The sequence below is a fragment of the Carassius auratus genome, chromosome 1 (genome assembly GCF_003368295.1).
Source record: "Carassius auratus strain Wakin chromosome 1, ASM336829v1, whole genome shotgun sequence".
Taxonomy (NCBI): Eukaryota; Metazoa; Chordata; class Actinopteri; order Cypriniformes; family Cyprinidae; genus Carassius; species Carassius auratus.
Genome location: NC_039243.1, coordinates 10,494,099 through 10,512,155, shown reverse-complemented (window position 1 = coordinate 10,512,155; position 18,057 = coordinate 10,494,099). Strand labels below are relative to the sequence as shown.

Genomic DNA, 18,057 nt, shown 5'->3' with positions numbered 1-18,057 from the left:
TTCAGAGATGGTATTCTGCATACCTTGGTTGTAACGAGTGGTTATTTGAGTTACTGTTGCCTTTCTATCATCTCAAACCAGTCTCCTCAACCAGACATCAACAAGGCATTTTCGTCCCCACAACTGCCGCTCACTGGATATTTTCTATTTTTCGAAAATCCCAGTAGATCAGCAGTTTTTGAAATTCTCAGACCAGTTCATCTAACACCAACAACCATTTCACGTTCAAAGTCACTTAAATCGTCCTTTTCTTCCCCATTCTGATGCTCGGTTTGAACTTCAGCAAGTCGTCTTCACCACATCTAGATGCCTAAATACATTGAGTTGCTCCCATGTGATTGGCTAATTAGCAATTTGTTTTACCAAGCCATTGAACAGGTGTACCTACTAAAGTGGCCGGTCAGTGTATAGTATAAATTATATCCACCATATTTGAGCTTAATCATATAATTAAATAAAACCCATCCACTTTCAGAGATTGACATCCTTTTGACATTGGCTGCGTCCAGTTCTAGCAGTGCTATGAGTCTTTCTAGAGTAGTCTTGTATTGTTTCATCATGCTTGACCACACTTTAACAGCCTGTCTGAACCAAACTACCCAGATACTACCTTCTCACACCGCTGCAATGCTTTACTGACTGTGACTGTCTGACTGGAGCCAAACCATTTAAAAGAACTATATACCGATACACTTGGCATAATCTCAAGAAATGGAGGCAGCCAAGCAATGGACAGTCTACTTTTAACACTATTTTGATCTTGAGCAAGTGTGTGTGTCACAGACAGAGAGAGAGAGAAAGTGAGCGAGAAACTCTGACAGAAAATAACTGGAATGCATCGAGTCTCTGGTGTAAGAAAAAGGCTATTTAAAGAAAATCAGCAAATGCCTCACACACTATGTTTAGCCTCTAATTTGTTAACACTGACTTGTTAATGTCTGTAGAGCTGTTAGAACATTAGTCCTAGTCCAATAGCTTTACAAGACATTTATCTTGGCCTTTTTTGAATGTTTGTTTAGCTGGAACCCTTTTCATTTAGATGCTCTGAAAGATTTGACATCATTTCAACCAATATTACTTCCTTCCTGCGTGAAGGAAAAGAACACAACATACGATACTGCAGTATCTTGAAATCTGATCAAAGACAACACAGTATGCATTCAGAAAAGATTTAGCAAATGAAGAAAGAGTTGGATAGATATGAGAAAACTGGAGACATGTATTGTAAAAATTTACCTCCATTACAAGTAAGCTTAACCTCTCGCAGCAGAGTGAGAGGGATCTGTAAAACAGGCAGCACAGTCTAGGAGAAAACTGACATTCTGTAAGAGACCAGCAGGTAAAGGTGCAGATTCTCCCTTTTGGGGTGAGGATGAGGGATTTATGGGTATTTTAGGAAAAATTTTGTTTGTCCTCATTGGCATGCAAAAACAAAGCGAACCCAAAACCCGGGTGCTAATGTTGATATCTAAAGGGCCCCTAAAAATAATGTTTTTTTAAGGCACGGGAATGAAAAAAGCAACGCATTTTTGAATGCCATGTCATGCATAAGATGCTGCAAAAAATGCAGGTGGTCGCACATGTCTGCCTGCCGCATAATTACAAAGAAAAACAATGGAAATGATGTCAAGTGGAATGCAAAAATGTGTTTTGTGGGAATAGCACCTGAAGTCTGTGGTGGCTGGGTAAAAGGAGTCAAGGACCATTCATTCTTCTAAGCAAAAATATGATAACGTTATGGGAACTCAAAATAGGAAGATATTCATGTTTCATAATCATGGCCAAAATCAAAGTGTTGTTCCTGAGGTTGGCTAGGTCAAGATAAACTACAGGCAGTCATGATTGCTCATGCACCATTAGGTTAGTGTTCCAGTCAATCATGTAGAAAACCACCTTATAACCATTTCCCTGCATTGTAAAATAGCTGGTACAGCTATTAACATGTCACAGTAAGTGCTCAATCTCAGACGGGTGTGTGTGAATTTGTGATTTTCTTCCCATGAGGATGACTGCGCCAGACGAACACTCCCCCACCCGGCTGTTTTCTTCTCCATGTGTGTGTTCACCAGTCACAGGGGCACTTCGCATTTATGTGTCAGAGCTGGTGCATGGCTGTTACGTGCGGCTGCATGTGTTTGCTCTCAATCACGACATCCATCACAGGTCCACTTGAGCTCACGACTCCCTTCATCTTTGTGAACGTCCACAGAATCGCACGACTACAATCTGATGGTCCTTTATTCGGTCTATGATTTCCCTGATAAAATAGCAGTTTAAAGGAAAGCATCTTTTACATAGAAATCCCTGCTGAAAAGACTAACTTCATGCTTTTCTAGCTGGTAACTAGTTAAGTTATATAAGAGAATTAGTTTCACCAAAAAGTAAAATTCTGTTATCATTTACTCATCCACATTACTTCTTTCTTTGGAAAAGAGGGAATTTATTTGATAACACACTGGTCGCCTTTTTCAATGCATTCACAATGAAATGGGACTGGAGCTTTCAAGTTTCATAAAAGACATAAAAGAACTATAAACGGACCTTAGATGTGGTCCAAACAACTACATTCCAAGTCTTCTGAAGCCATACAGAAGGTTTGGTATAGAAATGGCTGAAATGTGCGTTTAGTGAGCTGTTTAGCACAGTGGCCAGATCAATGTGACTGGATCAGTTGGATAAGTTGCCATTTTTGACTTGACAGCACCAGTCCTCATTCACTTTCATTGTATTGAAAAGAGTAGTCAAGATATTCTTTAAACATACGGTTTTTGTGTTCTACGGGAGGAAAGTTACGCTAGCATACAGACATCCCATGTTAGTAACCAGCATTCAAGCACAACATATGCTGGTCTTTTCATTAGGGACGTATCCATCCTATCAAAAGCAACTGTTAAATGATGTAAAAAGCTGTGCATAAGCACTCTGCGTTCTCCCATATTGTTTCAACAGTGCTGAATGTATATGTGGAGGTCAAAAATAGTACGATAAAAATTTAGTGGAAAATGCAGCTAGGCAAAATGGTGGCCTACTCTTTTGGTACATGCTGAATTTGCGATTGTTGTCATTTTCATTATCCCCTGCTGGTGTAATGTACAGTATATATTTGAGAGCTGGTTTTTTTTAGATGTACAGTGGCCCCACTAACATGTTTTTGTTAAATGTTGTAGGTGAAAAGTGTACCTGTGCAGTCAAGTTAATTAAATACCAGTTATCTTGACATTGTTTATTTAATTATTAAATTATTATTAAAATGATGTTAATTTATTTTTAAGTGCGCCTGAAATGTTTTTAGTGGACACATACTCTTTGTGCATGGGGGCATAACAAATGTTATTCCATGGGAAAGTTATGACAATTTGTGAACTAATTCCATGCAAGGGAGACTGCATCTTTAGAAGCTTGGAATCTGGACTAAATGCAAACTTGTTTTAGAAATGACTTGGTAATCTGGCAGTTTTTCATTCAAGAATTTAGTGTTCTTTTACTGGTACTACTAATATAGTACTATTAAAGGCTATCAATACAGGTCAACATTTGAAAATACAGTAAGGGGGGAGGCAAAGTCAAATAAAACAGAAATAATTTATATTAAATGGGAAAGAACTTACCATCTTCCCCACTGGTTAGTGTGAATTTGGATAAGAGCCGCTGGTTCTCAGTGTCTTATGTAAGAGATGCTACACAGTTGCACATTAAAGCTTCAGTATCTCTGCTGCCAGGAATGACCACATGGCAGTGCAAATCTGACATGAAATCAGACTAGATGACAGCAGCTCAATAGCCGAAGGAAAAAGCGTTTTTTAAGCTTCATGAAGGACCAAATATTCCCATTTCTATGTGTTTGCTCATTGCCAGGTTCATTCTCTCTTAGTAGAAAAAGAATATGTCCTTCAAGTTGTGAAGCAGCTGTTGTAGAGTTAACTTAAGGGAATTTTGTGATACAATGTAGTTGAAAATGGAAAATGCATTAATTTGTGATCGTGCAACTAAGCTGCTTTGGGTTCCGTTATTGTGAAAAATAAGAAGCTTTATATCAATCTACAAGTAAACTACCAGCCAAATCCAAGCAGGGGCAAAATTGTAATGGTGTTTTTATTTTAAATTCAGATTATCAAGTCAGTAGTTTTCTTAGCTTCTCCAAACTGTGCTGTTTGACCTTCTCACTCTTCGTGAAAATCTTTGTTAGTGCATCAAACAAAAAATGTAAAGTAACAAAACCATTTCTGCAACAAGTAATCATGATCTTCCTTCAAAATGCCAAACAATTGCCTTGTTGTCCCGATCATCGCTTATTTAGGAATTTCCGAAGCTTTGGATTTCATTTACAAGATGAACACACCGTCCCCAAGAAAATGCTGTTATGCAGTAGAGCTGTTCAGGCATGCCATCAAGATGTGGTTTGTAGACCAACCTGGAAAGGCTGTAATTTGGGAATTCCCCATGGGAATTGACTTTAAATGTGTATTTAAAAAATATAAATGAATAAATAAATAAAAACCACATTATGGTATGACAGTGCAATTTACAGAGAAGTCTATATAATGAAATGCTAATAATAGACCTTATTTTACTCATAAATACAAAACTAAATCTAACATTTCAGAGGGAACCCATTCTGAAACTGAACAGCTCCATTAGATTAAACAACAACAAACTGTGTTAATTTGAAGGATTAGATTCCCAAATTAGCAAAATGAATAAAACTTGCCATTTTATCTCTACTTCTTTATCAGGCAGCCACTAATAATTAAGGCATGGCTCTGAAATTCAGACTTGGTTCAGTCTTTAAAGGTAAGCGTGATAAAAGCTATACACACAATTTGAAGATGAAAGAGAACTGTTACTTTTATATTTGTGGTGAAATTGTGACTTTAATGGCGTACATCAGTCCTGATGGCAACACATGTTCTGACTACACCCACTTACTCATACAGGGTGGATATCCTTTTTCATGAATTTGCAAACAAATCATGATGCAAATTAATCTTAAATGAGTGTTAGCCGTTTAATTACAACAATCCCGTTTTATAGCCTGTATATTTAGAGATTAAATCAGACTTTAAAAACCCTGTAACTGGCTGAAGAGGATAAAAAAGCAAATGTATGGCATTTTGAGGCTTGTCCAAACACATTCTGCTGCCGCACACATTGAACAACCAGGTGGTCTTACCGAATCAGGTAGCAGCAGAAGAGTAGGCTGAGGATGAAGACGAAAATGGCCGTCCCAAAGACGACAATGTAGATATTGAGGGGAAGGTTCTGGAACCCTATATTCGGCATCCTGAAACTGTAATGCTGTAGATCTGAGCTCATGGATAACCTAGAATGAGAGGGAAATGAGACAAAGAAACATCAGTGAGCGATTTATTGATCACAACACTAAATGCAAGTGCAAATGCTAGCAGACCACATGGCCATTAGTGCGGTAATCCATTTATGCTGTGTCAGCTCAGTCTCAAAGGAAAATAATCACCCTGTCCGCTGATGCACGCATAAGCAAATGTTCTGGTCAGTATGACTGTGATTTGATATGTGGCTTGGCTTGATTTCTGGACGGTTTCCACAACAACTGCTTATGTACCCAACAGACCAATAAATAAATTCATTAATGCATTAAATTGTGCTTTGGGTAGTGCATGTAATATTCTAGGGGAGAGAGTTTGAGAACATTGGTCCTGCAGGAGCCATTAAGTAATACCCACACTGTCTGTCTGTGGGAAATTAGTGTTAACTAATCTACTGAGAGTCAGCACAGCTCCGACTCGGTCCCTTATGAGCATGTTTGTTATATATTTAATGCATCATATATTCACTTCTGACGTGAAGAAATACTCAAAATTGAACCCTGAACTTTCTAACAGAATCATTAATACATTTTCTAGCCAAAACTTAAATTCAGTAATGGCACGAGTACAGTCACCCCAACAGTTTTGTTTGTGTATCTGTGTGAGAGTGGGACATTCTTAGGGATGTTACTCCCCCCAGTACAGGCATGTCTGGACATCCCTTTAGTAGACAAGAGACACATGAGACAGTGTGTGTGTAAACAAAGGGGAAGCTTGGTATAGAAAAGGAAAGCTGTGTGATGTAACAGCACAATGCAGCTGGGTGTTAGTGATTATATATATATATATATATATATATATATATATATATATATATATATATATATATATATATATGCTACATTATTCTCTCAGACTTGGTGGTGCTGTGATCTCCGTATAAACATCTGACATCCTTGACCTATCTGAATGTGAGGGCCTTTGAGACATTCGGAAACGCTCCCACTTTCCTCTGTCTGTGTCTGTACAGCTTTACCCATGCAAAGCTTTCTGACAGATGAGGGTAAACATCCAAACAGAAAATCAATAACCAGCTGCCTTTACACACACACACACACTCTGTTTTATCAACAACAGCATTGCTTACTCTTAACGATACAGTATGTACTAGTAAACACTATTAATTGTTTAACCTAGTTTGAGATCTGAATCTGTCGGGGTCATGATGCAGAATATGATTGTACAGCCATTAATTAACTGTCTGAGCTCTTGCGGCCTGGTTCTTGTCACAAAGCCAAAAACATACATAGCATGTACTTGGGCAAACTCCTTAAGTTCATTGAGAAATCATTCTGATATGCTGACATTTTGTGCTCCAGAAACATTTTTCACTGTTATCAAAGTTGAACAAAGAGACACATTGATCTGATTAAAAAAAAAAAAAAAAAAAAAAACAGATAGGTATTTGACCAAAGTATGAGAGCTGGATGTATTTGTCACAACATCACTTTCACCCCAGTTAACAGTAAAAGGGTTTGGATAGGTTAAAATAACCACCACAAACATAAAGTATGCACTGATGTGAAAATTCTGGGCTGATATCAATAACAACAGCTTGTTGCAGATGATACAATAACTAATACGTTTACTTTACTCTCTGAAAAGCAGAATTAGCAAATGCATCAGACAGATCAGACAGTATTGTCACATCATTAGAAATTTCTCACTGAGACACTAAAATAAACCCAGTAAAACTAAATAAATGAGATAAAATATTGGGCTGTGATAAAATTTTTCATATCATTAATAATGAACTCATTAAACCCAGCAAGTGCATTAAACTGCTACTATTTCAAATACACAGTTCTACCTTTGCATTGCAAGTTTTATCTTGTAGGTAATGAAACAATTTACTGAGTGAAGTGATATCAACTCAATGCAAATCCCTCATCCAATTTATGAATCTCATCCTGCACAGAAGATAAAAACAATCAAACAAAACGTTCTGTATTTTGTCTTTCTCACATAAATGTACAAAACTTAAGCAGAATCTTTAAAAGCAACTATCAATTTTGTCTTTATAACCATTAAAAAGATCCCAAATGTGATGAACTGCAGCACTGAATTATAGTGTAAATGATAACAATGTGATTTTATGGCACTTTAAAAAAAATCCTTTGTTTACTCAAGACATAATAACACAAATCCACCTTTGGAGTGTTAGGGATTTTCCCCAAATCTGATCCTGTGATTCTGAGAAGATGTTTCTTAAATGAGTAATAGGCGTCTTTCCTTCGAGTCTCATTCTCGGTGGACTACAGTTAGTTATGTAACTTTTTAAGAACCTAGCCTGTAAAGGGAATCTCCAATAGTGTGCTGATCAGATCGTCTAAAGCTTCAGAATTACATGTCAACTTCTCAAAAGGGAGAAGACGGAAAGCTTGCAGAGGTCGCAGCAGGGACACCACAAATGGAAACCCCCTGTGAACCGCAGTGACAGTTTCACACACCAGCTTCTGCTAAGCAAGATAGTCGCAGACACCAAATGCATCCTGGAGCCAATGTCTTGCTGTGGAAGACAAGCCAAACCACAAAAGGTGTTTTTAAGTGTGTGTCGGGCCATTGCTGCCACCTAAAATAACGGGAAGTGAAATTAAGCAGCTTCTTTTTCTGATCTACCGTACCACAGGGTGCAATATCCAGTCTCTTCTCACCCCTACTTCCCATTATGTCACCAAACTGGCCAGACAAGGTCATTCTGTAATGCTTGGCTTGCTGTAACGACACTGCCAAATGGTATTTTCACCTCTGCTGAGAAGGGAAAGCTTTTCAATAGAGCAGAGTCACTCTCAGAGCTGAGAGGATGACTTCCGACACTAGTAAATGATTGGTGCTTGAAAACAAAATAGCACTGGAGTGAAAGCAATAACAATTAACAATAATCTTGAATCTTGGTTAACAGAATTTTATCATGAACTTTTATTATTTACATTAAATAATAATAACAATATATTGTTTTACAGCATTTATCAAAGTTAGCCTTAATTTATAAAAATACATGTCTTTAAATAATTCAAGATCATTCATAGTTCATTAACTCATAGAACTTGCAATGTTAAAACTGCATTATGTAAATATTAACACTGTTCAAATACGTGAATGCTGTAAATGTTTAACTCTTGAAGGAAACACTTGAAACCAATTTGTCATTGACAGAATCAGAATACGGCTTTCTGTTTCTGTTCTGTTTTGGAAATGAAATGTCAAATTATAGGTTTTTTGTCCTTTACCAGATTATTTTATCCAAACTAAACTACAACCCATACTTCAGAGGCATTTTCAGGTTTCTAAACTACAACTTATTTTGGTTAGCAGTCTAGATCTGCAACCAGCAGGCCACACAAACCATGTTCATACTTCGCAAGAAAAAAGGTGTTATTAATTGCCAGATCCATAGCTGATAGCTGATATAGTCAATGTTTGACCACCATTGGATTACTGTCTTCTGGAAATGTCTTTAATATGCACAGTAATCCTAACAATAAAAGCTGGAAATGTCAATTTTTGTTACCAAAAAGAGCAAAAAGTCCTTCTGAGGTTAAAAGAAAAGCACCACCATATCTCTGGAAAAGAAAATGAGATACTTTCTCTTTCTCTGTCTATAGGCCACCAAACATTTCCCTAATAAACACTAAGGATATGAAATGTTCTAACATTCAAATTCACTTTCATATTTGCTCATGAGTCATGTTTCACTTTGACACTGAGCAAAGACGCAAAAGGAAGCATTTATTGCAGTAATGAGAGCTATAATTACACACTCTTTGCACAACCCTGATTGCTACAGTGTTTGCATAGAGATGTTGTGAAAGTTAAGTAAACCATCAGCACACACACTTTTATAATGACCTCTCTTATGTTGCCTGGCAGCTAAAGACCCAGTGGCAAACATTAATGCATAGATATTTCGCACATCCTCTGAGTGGCCCCAAACATATTAAATATAAATGACGTTTAAATGAACATGCAAACAATATTAAACTAAAGTGGACCTTCCAAGACAGCATCCTAACAATCATGGAACAACATAAGTGACTTATTTGAAACAAACAACACAGGACATCTGACTCATACAGCCAGCACTCTTCACGTGTAGTACACAGGAAACACAACTCACAATGGATTGAAATAGAGTTTCACATCAGCATGTAGCTTAGCAAATATTCTAACATGAACGTAAATGATGAAAGTATTTCTTTTTTGGGCCAACTATCCATTTGTTTGTTTGTTTGTTTTATGAAAATGTTGGTGAATTATTTATGAGTAAGTCATTGAGTCATTCATTCATTTGATTCGTTCAGACGGCTTGATGTGAGGAATGATGTCAAAGGCTCCCTTTATGAACGAGCGACTGAATCATTGGTTCACATGATTCATCAAAACACAAATTATTTCAGACACTAATAATCGCTGTGTAACTGTAAGAGACATATATTAGTTCTGAGTTCTGCTGTGGCTTTATAGATAATATTCTCATTGGCAAAACGGAGCAAAAACAGGCAATGTAAGTTAACAAAATATAACTTCTTATTTACTGAATTGTATTAAAAGAAATGTGCACTATTGATATTGGGGACAAAAACAGCACTTGTGTGATATTGTACTCTCTGCTCATGTGATATCATATGGCATAAATATGAGACAAATTCTCATACAGAGGTATTTTTTGCCCAAATACCTTGAATTTGCACATAACTGCATTTATATACTAAATCACACAGTGAGTTGCTGCCAACAGTTTTCTATTTGAAATATAAGATGACATACAGATCTGGAATGGGGCGAGTGCATTAACTGCATTAAAATATTTTAAATTGCATTATTTTTCCATAACTAATTAAACTAACACCTTAAATTGAGCCATATCTGTAACCTAACAGCCTAATTGTATTATAGTTTTAAGATCATCAGTCTTTACAATTAAGAATGCATCAACAAATTCATGGCAAGACTTCATCAGCAAAGAAAAATACTGTGCGAAAACCAAAAGTGAATGATATAGGAATGTCAAACGCTAAGGACTGTGTCCAAACATGACAGAACTACTGCAGTAAAGGTGACAGCAAACCTTAATATTCAGTTTTCCACAAAAACTGACCATCACAAAGTCAACTTCCATGAAAGAGCTGCAACTGCTAAAACTTTAAATCACAAAAGCAAACATGCTCAAATGCACAAAAGGTGGTGTCAAGATCATAAAACCTGGACAGTTGGAGAGCCAAGATGAACTTCAGCATCTGCCCTGGCAAGCGCAAACTCCTGAATATTATCAAACCACGGATGACAGTTTTGGAGAGAAAAGCGAGAAGTGGCTCCTTCAGTACTAAATACAGCATATTAATAATCAACATTTCTCATATCCTATTTTTACAACTTATATAAATTTTTCGCAGAGCATTTTGGGATCGCCTTCGTCACAAAGGATGCATGAGCCATGCTATACTTATACTTTCCTAAAAAATGATGTCACTGAGAAGTTAATATACTGTTGTCATCCACCCTTTGCATCAAGAGTGTATCTATAATGATCTAAAATGCTGTCTGGATAGGCAGACATTAGATTACTAGGTTTTGGAACAGACAGACTATAATTGTTTTCCCTATGTAAAGTCTCTACTCAGCTTTTCATTCAAAGGCAGTTATGTCCATTCAACCAGGCAAAAATAACTCTACTACTCTCACTGACACCACTATTTGACCTCTCTACAACACTTGTGTAAGCGCCATAGAAATCAACATGGTATTAATGGAGACTGAAACACTTGCTTCCATAACCCACCTTTTCTTTTAAGTTAAAACTCTTATTTATCCATGCACATTATCAAGCAGAAAAAAAAGACTCCTTTCTGGGTACTTCTAGTAAAAAAGGGAGGGTAGTTGTTACCCCCACCATCAAACAAGGATCTCAATATCTCATGCCCCTACTGAGCATTAAACATTACTCCCCACCTAACACTGATTGTTGATAGTTCCCTTTTTACAGCCGTTTAGACTCCAAACAAAATCAATAGGGCTATATTGGAGAAATTTGGATAATTAGTATTCCTGATGTATGTCAGTAAAAAGGGGCAGTGAAAGGCAAAACATTTTTACAGAATGAACATGATTCTGCCTTCCTAAAAAAAAAGAAGTGTAGTCTGACTATTTAAGGCTGGAAAAAGCTAGGATTGCTCAACATCCTTCTATTCACTGGAGCCCTTTAAAAAAAAATCATCATGCTTTACCAGAAATTGATTTTTAGTTTTTTTTGTTGTTGTTGTTGTTTTTTTTTAATCATTATCGGTTTTCATCTATTTTTTTTTTTTTCTTATTACGGGAAAACACTGTTTGCACTTTTTCGCAACAAAGTCCCAAGCCAATTCCCAGCAAATTGAGTCGAGCCCCTGTATCAGAACAAAGGCTGCTGCCTGAATCTGAAGTGGAAATTTCCACTGAGCCTTGAGCCCTGGCTATCCCAGCTGCACATTTGAAACTTAATATCACAACAAAACTAGCGGACCTCAAGCTTCGTAAGGGGAGTGGTGTGGGTTCTGACACTGTTGGTGTCATGCTAGTGAGTCTTGTAGAACCATGTCTACAGTAGCGGTCACTCACATTTATTAAAACGAGATAATAATAAAATAAAAAAAATATATACCCTAGAATGCCTCAAAATTAACTGATATCACAAAGCTTGCTTTCAAGGCTTCAACTCAGCTGAGAGAATAATAGATAGTATCAGACAATGACTGTGCCAATGTCTGCATTAATAAACACTTTTCTTATCAGTGTAAAATCTGCTCTTTCACTACTGTTCTTCTATTCAATCTTAAAGGAATGACGGCACAGAAATGAACCTTCTATCAATGCAACAATCATCTAAATCATCAAAGATTAGTATAAAAAATGGTCTTGTCTCAGAATGTGTGGGCAGTGAGATCCACAGCTAATTAATCCATTTTAAGGAGAAGCAGAGCTGCAGGTGAGGGATTATAAAGGACAGAGAAGAGAAGCCAAACCCGTATGACTTTATCTATTAAGGAACACAAAAGGAGAAATGTTGTCGTTCTGTGTTCCCTGAGAGCAAGAAAGTCATATGGGTTTGGAACAACAAGAGGGTGAGCAAATGACAGAATTTCCATTTCTGGGTGAACATGAATACACACTGTAGACGAAGCACGGGAACAAATATGATATGATTTATAGGTCCAGAGTAATGATGTATAGTGTGCATGCTATCAAATAGCTTATCTTGCAATAATTCTCTCCAAAGCTCTATGTGCTGAGAGTGCAAGCTGGCTTGTTATACTGATCTGAGAACAGATCTGTTGTCACTTTTATGAGTGGTTTAATGATCTTAAATGTATTAAAGAGGGCAAGTGTCTTGTCTTGTGAGGCTAAACAGTAACATGAGATGGTACAAACAAGTTGTAGAAGTGACACCAGCAGCTGTTGCCCCTAATTTACCCTCTCAGCTGACATTTCCCACAGGGCCCTCATAAACAACTATGTATTTCTTTTTGCCGGTCTTTCTTTTGGTCTTATTTCTCATCTTCTGTTCATTGTGTGGCCATGTATATACTGTACACAAATATGCACGCAATAGCCCTTTGATTCAGTATTAGTATTACACTAGTATCTTTCACTAGAGAATTCGTTTTTCTAAAACAACAGAGTTGTCTTCTTTCATTGAGTCTATAAAACACCAGATACTGGAAATATCAGAGCAACTGTTCATTAAAGAATCTTACAAGCTGTTGATGCAAGACATGATGAAGGTGAGGAAATTCAGCTGAATGATCAATCATACAAGGGACAGTTTAATTCTTTAATAATACAGGTGCATCTCAATAAATTAGAATTAGTCCTGGAAAAGTTCATTTATTTCAGTAATTCAACTCAAAATGTGAAACTTGTATATTAAATAAATGCAGTGCACAGACTGAAGTAGTTTAAGTCTTTGGTTCTTTTAATTGTGTTGATTTTGGCTAATTCTTGAATTGATTTTGCTTGACAATCCTCAAAAGGCTGCGGTTCTCTCAGTTGGTTGTGCATCTTTTTCTTCCACACTCTTTCCTTCCACTCAACTTTCTGTTAACATGCTTGGATACAGCACTCTGTGAACAGCCAGCATCTTTGACAATGAATGTTTGTGACTTACCCTCTTTGTGAAGGGTGACAATGATTATCTTACGGACAACTGTCAGATCAGCACTGTTCCCGTGATTGTGTAGTCTAGTGAACCAAACTGAGAGACTATTTTGAAGGATCGGAAACCTTTGCAGGTGTTTTGAGTTGATTAGTTTAAAAACATCACAAGAATCCACACAACTCCAGTCCATTAATTCATGTCTTGTTAAATGAAAAGCTGTGTTTGTAATAAACAAATTCATAATTAAGACATTTTTAACTTCAAATAGTTGCTTCTGGCTAAAATACGAGATCCTCTATCCATAACAAAGCTTTCTCCAGTGATAATGTTGTCCAGTTAGAATTAGAAGAGAAATATGCACAGATCAAGCACTGTCTACAAACTAAAGCTCTGAACAAATATCAGTGGATTCAGATGTAAGGATTTTCGACTAGAGGAAGCCTGCATTAAAACGTCTTAATGATGGATTTGTTTCTTAAAGCCTTTCACATTACAAGACATTAACTGAAGGATTTTTGTAATGCTTTATCAGCTGTTTGAAATCTTATTCTGACGGCACCCATTCACTGCAGATGATCCATTGGTGAGCAAGTGATGTGATGGTAAATTCCTAAAAAAAATTTTATTGAAAAAACAAACTCTACATCTTGAAGATCTGAGAGAGAGTATGTGTTCAACAAATGTTCATTTTTGAGTGAAATATTCCATTAAATGACCAGACAACTTGAACTCAGCTATCAAATATGTTGTAAAGTAGTATATTAAGACTTACACTGGCAGATATAGCATCTTTGTGGATTTTAGGCAGGATTCCGAATTCAGGAGCCTGCAAAACATGATGGCTAATTCACATCTGTGTCTTTAAAAACTTACATAATCTTTTTTTTTTTTTACAAAAGAGTATTGAGGGGAACAAACATGCAAATCCAGCTGATGGTAAATTGCCTCAGTACCTAGGTTGCATTTCCACATATAGTTTAGAATAAAACAATTTCTGGTCTTATCAAAAAAAAAAAAAATTAATAAATAAATAAATGGAATAACTGGAGTTAACTACACTTACCACAAATGACCCATGAGTCATTTCTGGCATGTGTTCATAAGCATTATCCACAGCTCAATCACAGGCTAGGTTCAACAGCTCATTTGCATGTTAAGTAACCTCAGAGTTAAATTAGCAAAATATGGATTTGTCAATCATAACCATACAGCATCATACAAACATTTTGTACATTATTACAATGCATAAACATCAGAAATTACCACTTTGGTTTTAAATACACATAGTGAAAAGAGATAGAGGTGAGGGTCAGTTGTCCATGAATAAACTGCTTTTAACAGTGAGCTGTAGGCAAATGTTTATCGTTTCTGAGCACTGCTCCACATACAGTAAGGTCCTCTACAGCAGAGGTTCCCAGTCCTGGTCCTGGAGGCACACCAACACCGCAGATTTTGTATGTCTCTTTTCTCTGACACTCCCTCTTCACATCTTGGAGTCTCTAATAATGAGCTGATGACCTGGATAAGGTGTTTGATTAAGGAGACATGCAAAATGTGCAGTGTTGGGGTGCCTCCAGGACCAGGATTGGGAAACACTGCTCTACACCATAGGGGGGCTGTTATTTTCATTGTCTAATACCAAACGGCCAAGGTGGCATAAGGCAAACTGACATCTCTGGACATTGTGCACAAAAACATGTTCCTGATTAGATCTTATTATTTATCGTACATGTCGTTCAGCCAGCTACACTGAAAACCAGCATGCACAAGCTTGGTGTATTACACCAGAGACCAGACATGCCTGCTTAATGATGCAACCGAAGCAAATAAAATAAATAAATGTTCTTGCCATGACAAATGAAGAAGAATGCTGTGGTTTGGATTTCTTCATCTTATGACATTTACATTTGCACCATATCTAAATCAGTGTAATTTAACTGGTAGGCCAAGACCCAAAATTATTCAGAATAACAAAATGGTCCAAAATAACACCAAGCTATAATTGCGCATAACTACAGCAACAAAGTGGTCAGTGAAACTCTATTGTGTTTTGGCACAAATTAATCTTTTACTCTGTAGTCAGTCACCAAATTAGTTCAATAATAACTAAATAATAAGTTAAATAATAAGTTGAATATACCTTCATCCATGAAAACCATTAAGTTTAAAGTAAAAAATAAAAAAAATAAATAAATAAAAACACGTAAGACCCAATCCAGGTTTAACACTGGACAGACATACAGCAATTAAAAGTATGCTCAAGAATTAGGCCTATATCTCAAATCAACTTTAAATCATGTTTTGGTACACCATAACTTAACATTCATGGAGTTCATAATGAAGTGCACAGATTGCTATTGTGTTTACTTTGTATAACAGAAGCGCGTGGTACACAAACAGCTGGGGTCAGACCAGCACGCGCCTCGAACATTCTGCTCTCGCGCTTCCTTTTGTTTTCATAATGACGTCGAGAAGTTTTGACACCACACGTGAATGAACGAGCATTCAGCAAAAACCCCTCTCGCAGTGGCAGACAAAGCAAATAAAAGCAGTCTACACTTCTGAAAACCCGACCGAGTTCCATTTAATCGGTTAAAACATTGATCTATAACTTCGGATATATTTTTTATTGGACTGATAGAAGGCAGTGTCTCTGTCGTCCATACACAGAGAAATTAATGTTTTCTTACATTACTTGTAAAAGCAAAAGCATGTAGGCTATGTCTAATTGTAATTAACATAAACATTATAAGCCTAATAGCGACAATTAACGCTTCGACTTGCATAAACTCACGAGCAGCTCTACTATTTGAAACAGAACAAGGAATTCAGACTAATTTATGCGAATCGACTCATTCGAACAGTTAAAGGAAATCATTTTAAATGATTCAACGTTCTTTTACGTCATGATGACGTCTTCCGTCATCCCATTTTAGTATTGCTAATAATACTATATTGTTGTAGGATTTATAGTTACACGCATTTTATTTTGGAACTTAAATATAGTTTTCATTTACATTAAAAAAACGAATTCCCTTTTCTGAAAAGTTTATTCATGCTCAAATAAAATGAGAGTTATTAAAGCAAAGGCTTGTTGATAAAAGTTGTCAACCCAATTAGTAAAATAAAATTAAATCCAGTACATTTAATATGTAATATTACAATTATTAGGTTTTTAGAGTAACTTTCATAGTTTTCGTCCTATCAGTGAAATCCTTGGTTTAATGCATGTATTATTATTATTATTATTATTATTATTATTATTATTATTATATTGGATTATGAATCGGACATATTCAAAAGAAACGGTTCTCTCGCTCAATTCAGTCCGATTGGACATGTGAAACGGATCAACCGAAACATTACAGAGATCCGACTCGAATGAACGATTCATTCACGATTCGGACATGCTAACCAGCGGGCTAACGGAGTCTACGTTACAAGATATCAGTTCATGTTTTTTAAACTTCAGTTTAACTGTTAAGCGTCGCGCTTTGATCAGTGCACTCGCGGAATGAACCTCGCCAAGGAAGAATGTATGTTTATGACAGCGCAAATACCACATGATAGGCTATATGTATTAATTGCTCGTGTGGGTGTAGTATTATGGACTTACCAGTCGTTGTCACCGCCACTCCTCCCTCCTGCTCGATCACAAACGCAAATAACGTTAGATGAAAAGAGATCAATATCAGCGCCTCCGCAATATAACGCACCTTATTATCTTTTCTAACAAGCGACCATAAATGAAACAATCACGTATTTAAATGTGCATAAAACGGTGCGCATTATTAACAAATCAATAATCGTGTAAGCTCAAGCATCGCAGGCTGTGTGTGGGTTCACGGATACTCGTAAAACAGAAACTAAATTCGCTCTCCAGATCGCATGAGACTGTAGTGGGCTGTGCGCGCTCTTGATATAACGTTACGTCTTCATGGGATGGGCGAGTGAGATTTTTGGTGGTAGATCTGAACTCTGCACGTAGCTCACGACACGAGCAGGTCGCTCCTCCTTCATCACAGAGAGAAAGAGAGAGAGAGAGACAGAGAGAAAGAGAGGGGGTAGTAGAGACTGCGTGTGGTGAGGGATGCGGATTCTTTCTCAGAGGGAGGGGCAGATGGGCAGAGACATATAGCTCTTGCTGAATATATATATATATATATATATATATATATATATATATATATATATATATATATATATATATATATCAGTGTAATGTACATATTTTTTATAATGTATATAATGTACAGCAGGGCTGGGGAACGTTGGTCCTGAAGTTCCTGCAGAGTTTAGCTCCAGCCCTAATCAAACAAACTTGAACATGCTTATCAAGGTCTTCAGGATACAGGTAGTTTTTTTATTTTTTTATAATATTTTTTTTTTTTCAGGGGTTGGAGCTAAACTGTGCAGGACAGTGGCCCTCCAGGATAAATGTATACCTCTCGCTGATTTAAAGCAATCCTACATATGATAGATCAAAGTGGTTTGCAGAATAATATATAATATAATATAATATAGGTTTCCCCCATTTCTTTTATCTATATATACATAACATTAAATGTTTTGCATTTCTAA

The 18,057-nt window shown here is 36.7% G+C and overlaps 1 protein-coding gene across 3 annotated transcripts in view; it reads right to left on the bottom strand.

The window, feature by feature from the left end:
• The window catches only part of rnf24 (ring finger protein 24), a 28,530-nt gene extending 11,068 nt beyond the window's left edge, over positions 1-17,462 (bottom strand). The window contains exons 1-3 of one of the 3 annotated variants that reach the window (XM_026273933.1): positions 17,201-17,462; positions 17,093-17,120; positions 5,171-5,320 (exon numbers count right to left, since the gene is read on the bottom strand). In XM_026273933.1, coding sequence (XP_026129718.1) covers positions 5,171-5,313 — 143 coding nt within the window. In that variant the 5' untranslated portion in view covers positions 5,314-5,320; positions 17,093-17,120; positions 17,201-17,462. Of the gene's footprint in view, positions 1-5,170; positions 5,321-14,248; positions 14,303-17,092 lie in introns of all 3 variants that reach the window. The other 2 variants (XM_026273917.1, XM_026273925.1) reach the window with 2 other exon arrangements.
• Between the last annotated feature and the right edge of the window lie 595 nt (positions 17,463-18,057).